Consider the following 6,355-nt stretch of genomic DNA (forward strand, 5'->3'; position numbering starts at 1 on the left):
AATAGTATATGTTAGCTAAAACGTGAATCTATGATCTTTGTCATTCTATCTCTGGTTAATAAAAGGTATTATTAACCTTTTGTAGCATGCTAAGCTAGTTGCTAGTTGTATACGTACAAGTTAGCCATGCACTGATGCTAGTCCTATATAAAAAAAAAAAAAAATAAAGTTATTTTTTTTTGTTTGTTTATTTATATATATATACATCTTTGTAATTTAAAAAAAAAAAAAAATTAAATATTTTTTTTTTTTGAAGAGTTTTTTTTTTAATGAAATGTTATGTTATGTTATGTTTTAATTTTTAGTGTAAATAAAAATTAAAAGAGAGAAATGTTAACTTATTAAAAACTTAAGAGATAAGAGAAATGTTTATGTATTATTCAATGTATATTTTTGAAATAACATTGAATATCATAAATTTTGACTTAATAAATTGCTATAAATTATTTGTATGTTTTTAATTAAAAGAAGATATTAATTCTTTGTAAATAAAAACTCATTTATAACTGTTAATAGGTTTATTAAAAGATGCAGTAAAATTTAACTTCAATTAAATATTATGCATCATAAGAAAACAATATATATATATATAATAAAAACGAATATATATATATAAACGTATACTTAGTTATACATGCTCTTTATTAATTTGTTTGTTTAATACTCTAGCAAAGTCATTAAACAGGCAATTAATAAATCAATCTCTTAATATGACTGTTCAAAATACTATGAAAGTTTTTGAATGAACAATTAATAAATTATATATCTAGATTGTTATTTTTTATATAATTTGTTAATTGTTGTTTCATAAAAGTTTAATAATATATTTTATTAACTAATAGTCTAACGTTGGTTGTAATGTTGAAGAACACATTACAAATTTCTTAGTCTATTGGTTAATAAAATTTGTTATTAACCTTTTGTAGTACACTAAGCTAGTTTACTACTTGTGTACGTACAAGTTAGCCATGCACTGACTCTAGTTAAAAAAAAAAAAAAAAAATAAAGTTATTTTTTTTGTTTGTTTATTTTTATATATGATAATCTTTGTAATTAAAAAAAAAAAAAAATTAAATATTTTTTTTTTGTCATGTTATGTTTTTGACTTTTGTGTTTTAAAAATTAAATAAGAATTAATGTTTACTTATTAAAACTTAAGAGATAAAAGAATTATGTTTATGTATTATTCAATGTATATTTTGAAATAACATTGAATAAATTAAAGTTTTGACTTTATTAATTGTTATAATTTGTTTGTATGTTTTTAATTAAAAGAATAAGTAATTCTTTGTAATTAAAAACTCATTTATAACAATTAATAAGTTTATTAAAAGAGTTAATAAAATTTAACTCAGATTAAATAGTATGCATCATAAGAAAACTATATATATATAATAAAAACGAATATATATATAAACGATACTTAGTTATACACGCTTTTTATTAATTTGTTTGTTTAATGCTCTAGCAAAGTCATTAAGCAACCAATTAACAAATCAATACAATAGATACATAAATGAATTATTATTTGTATTATATTCCTTCATAGTACAACTTAAAATAGTTTTTTATTACTACTTATTGATTAATGTGTATTAAATGTTACACAACTATAATGATTAAAATATAAATTAAAACACGGATTCATTATAAAAGTTCTAGACACTCCATTTAATGAATCATTTATTTTCTATTTTATCTTTTACATAAATTTATTTATCTTGTTCATTTATTAACAATTGATAATTTCCTTTTTTTTTAAATAAACTGCATGAAGAAAAAGTCTTAGGATTATGTGTTCTTTCTATGTGAATCCACTCTTCTATACATATTTGCATATATTCCAAAAAACGTTCATGTTCTTTTCCTTCAAATTTGTATAACTCTTTTTTTTTCTTCTTGAAAAAGGTAGAGAGTTCTTTATCAGTAGGATGGCTTTTTTTAAATATCTTATACTCTTCAGAAATTTTACCATAAAAATCTGTTGCATTCTTATACGTTTTATTAACCCAATGCTCGAATTTTTCTTTTTCCCACATTTTTCCATATGAGGAAATTCTTACATTTCTAAAATAACACATATCTTCCCAAGATGTAGACGTATGATTTATTAATAAATCTATATGTTTATTAAAACTTTTTTCAAATTTTTTATATGGTTCGTCCAAGTGTATAAGTTTATCTACATCCTCTGATTCTTTCTCTCCTAGAACCCTTAAGTGATCTTTGTTGAACTTTGGTACAAAATTTTGTAGGTTTTCCTCTTTGAATAAATACTAAAATAAAATTTTAAAATTAAAACATTAAAAAATATATTTATATTAATAGAATGTTAATTTAAATAATTATTTTGTTATAAAAATAGGAAAAATTTTAATATGAATTCCATATTACTCCTAAAAGAAAACATAAAAGTTCAAGAAATAACACAGTAAAAAATTTTGAGCAAACATGAAACATATTGCTCTTCTTTTTATCTGTTTCTCCTTTATTTATATGTAAATATGTGGAGTAACTTTTGATGGTAGTATTATTAGAATCTAAAGGGAATTTCCTTAAATCACCATTTGATCCTTTAAAATATATCATACTTAAGTCCTATATTTTTAAAATAAAAAATAACTCTCTCTAATAAAAAACCGTTCTTAATATATTTCTAGTGTTTTTTATTATTTATAATTAAAATCAAGATAAATCTTTTTAACTTAGAAAACAATAAAATTATATAAGAAAATATTATATAATTTTAAAAGGAAATTTTTTTTTTAATATTTCAATTTAAATTATTTAATTTATAATATCGATAGAGAAATTATACATTAATTAAAATTGTATAAATTTCTATAATTCTATGCCTTGAATATTACGATATTTTTTTTTTTTTGGGAATTTCAAAATTTCAAAAAAATAAATATACGTAAGATATTTATCTATTTTTTTTTTTATTTTCTGTTTTCATTGATATATTAAAAGTTTTTTTTTAGTATAAATAAAATATTTTAAAATTAATACTTCAAAATGCTTTATTGATGTATGTAAAATGTGTGATTACGTGCATAAATGCATAAGAATATAAAATTTATAATTTAAAAATATAAAATTAAAAAAATTTAGATGAAATTATTCACAGATGAATTATTCATATCAATTATCATTTCCATTTTTGTTTTACCATCATTTGAATTTTTTATTTGTTAATTATTAAATCATTTTTCATTTAAATAATACTTTTTTCTTTTTTCTTTTTTTTTATTATGCTATTCAACAATAATTTTTTTCGTTTTTTAGCTATTTTATTTTTTACTCTTAAAAAATCTAAATTAATATATTGTAAAAATAATTTTTTGAGAATTTTCATTACAAATATATTAAAAAAATAAAAATAGATATACTTGAGAAATACAAAATGAATTTAATAAAATAATTCCTTTTAATTAATTGCTAGTATATTTAAAGAGAAAACAACGGTAGCAATTGAAAAAAAATAAAATAAATAAGTATAATAAATGCAAAAGTTACTCAACAGATAAACAGAAAGTAAATCTTAAGGAATGTAAGTTATAATAAAAAATTTTTGCTTTTTCATATTAACTATTTGTTTAAATAAAAATATGAGGTTTAAAAAAAATTAAAATAATAGTTTTTAATCTATTATATAAATCACTTAAATATTACTATTTTATATATAAAATATATATATTTATAATAACTGAAATGTAATTATTTGAAAGTATATAAGTATTATGTTTTTTAAAAAAATACTAGATATAACTTTCTCTAAAAATAAAAAGTAAAAAATATTTATAGATATATTCTAGTAAAAAAAAAAAAAAAATAGAATTTTTAAGTAAAATTAATAATAAATTACTTAAAAAAATTTTATTTAAAAATAAGAATATAAAATTTAATAACAGTGGTCATAAAGCGATTATTAAAAATAACAATTAAAGATTATTAAATATAAAAATAAGAAAAAAAGAATATATATGAATATGTTTTTAAATAGCAATAGTTACATTTATTCATTAATTATGAAAATAATAATATTAGAATTACAAGTTATGTAATTATGCAAACAATGGATATTTTATTTTTATTTTTATATAGTTAATAAAAATTTTATTTTAATACAAGAATTATTTTACTATTAATTTTAATTTAAAAAATAAATATATGTACACAGTAATTCTAAATTATAATAATAAAAAATTGAAAAAAAAATGAAGGCATTATAATAATATGCAACAACTTTATAAATAAATGGAACGATAAAGAAATAAAATAAATGATTATATAATTTAGATTATAATAATAAAACTAATAGAAAAATAATAATAATACTTATAAAGATACACTATTAAGGGGGTTTGAATAACATGTCAGAGATAAAAAAATATAATTTATTAAATTACTAGGATAAATACATTGATTACAATTGCTTTTATTATAAATAAAAAGTGATATAAAAAAAAATATAAATAAAATGGATAATTTTATTTAACATATAATTATCAAAATGATAATTATAACAATTAAATTAACGAAATATATGCACATAATAATTAAAAACATATATATATAATTAGATTTTTCTTTTTGACAAAAAATAGAAAAGAAAAAAAAAATTTGTAATATTTAATTCTTCCGTGGAAATATATATATATATATGTTTTAGCATAAATATATATGTAAATAATAGAAAAACAATTAAATAATACTTTTATTTTCTTCCCAATAAATCACAATGTTATCAATATCATATATATTTGATAATCTTTACTTTTTTCTTTTTTTTTTATATTGACAAAAAATGTAATAAACATTAGATATGTTACTAATGAAAGATATAATTAATCTTTTATAAAATCATAGTTAAATTTTGCTGAGAATAACAAGTTAGACATACATCCTATCTATTTAATTAAATATCTAAAAAAAAAAAAGTTTTTTTTTTATTATTAGAGATGATTTTTTTTCTTACAAAAATAAATTTTGTCAATCGAATTAATTTTTGAAACTGTAAAGAATTAAACCAAAGTTTTAAAAAAAAGAAGCTTTTGTTATTATCAATATTTAATTATTATGTATTTTTAATAAGATTGTTAATAACTTCAACTTAAATTTGTAATTTTAGTTTAAAATGTTATTTTAAGTATAATTTTTAGTTTTATAAAGTATTTAGGTTTCTAAAAAAAATAATAATGACTTTTATTAAAGGAAAAATAAATTCCTTTAAAATAAGAAATTCTTAATTATGTAAACTATATGCATAAAGATTACTCATCTGTAGCACCATTGTAAATTTACAACAATTAAAACTAGTAGTAACTACTATATATAATCTTTATAAATTCATTTTTTCAATGTTACGTTAAAGCCAATGAATAGTCAGTTAATATATCATTAATTGAAAAATTATAAAATTTTAATTAATTTTTTATTTTTTAATATAAATCATATGTTTCTATTTATTTTACATTATATTTCTCTTTGAATCTTCTATCTTTTTAAAGTATTTGATAATTAAAAAAAAATTTATTTTATTTTAAACACATTGAAAACTGAAAATGTAAAAAATAATATTATTGAAATGTTATCAGTAATATCTCCATATTTTTTCTTTTTTTTTTCAGAAAATATTTATATGGAGTTATTACTATTTGCAATTATTAACTAATAAAATATATTATTAACCTTTTGTAATTTAATAACTAACTGTTCATAAAGAAAATAGAGAATTAGGCATGCACGTTAGGTAAAAAAAAAATATATATAAGTATTTTTTTTATATGGAAGATTATTTATTATTTTTCATAGTAAAATTTATAAGAGATAATAAAAACAATTTGTGTATTGATTTTTATTTTTGAATCATTGAAATATATAAATGAATAAAATGTAATTTTTTTTAAGTTATTTATCTAAGAAAATTCTCGTAAGTAGAATTAATTAGTGAAAGAAAAACAAAAAAAGTTTTGTATTTATTAGTATTTAATTTTTCTTTAATTAAATCAAGGAAAATATTTATTAAGGTATATATATACCCAAAATTAATAGTTTCTCAGTTATGTAAATTTTTTATTAACCAATATGGTAAATATTTCTATGTATAACATAAGAATAAATATATACACTAAAAATCAGTATAATTAGTTATACATGTCCTTTATTAATTTATTTATTTAATACTCTAAAAAGGTCATTAAATAGGAAATTAATAAATTGCGAATGAAATCTCTAAAATATATTTTATAAAAATCTTAAAAAAAAAAATCATCTCACTAATCATCAAAAAAAATATATATGCAATAAAATTATCTTTAACATATGTTATGTAGATATATAACTCCTTTCT

General features: G+C 17.1%; 1 protein-coding gene across 1 annotated transcript; it reads right to left on the reverse strand.

The window, feature by feature from the left end:
- Positions 1-1,712: 1,712 nt before the first annotated feature.
- PRELSG_0004200 (Plasmodium exported protein, unknown function) lies at positions 1,713-2,589 on the reverse strand (the record flags this gene model as incomplete). The annotated part of the gene is made up of 2 exons (XM_028676412.1): positions 1,713-2,276; positions 2,395-2,589. 2 exons carry the CDS (start codon positions 2,587-2,589, stop codon positions 1,713-1,715), a joined length of 759 nt encoding a protein of 252 aa, XP_028531229.1.
- Positions 2,590-6,355: the final 3,766 nt, after the last annotated feature.

This window comes from Plasmodium relictum (genome assembly GCF_900005765.1).
Source record: "Plasmodium relictum strain SGS1 genome assembly, contig: PRELSG_00_v1_51, whole genome shotgun sequence".
NCBI lineage: Eukaryota > Apicomplexa > Aconoidasida > Haemosporida > Plasmodiidae > Plasmodium > Plasmodium relictum.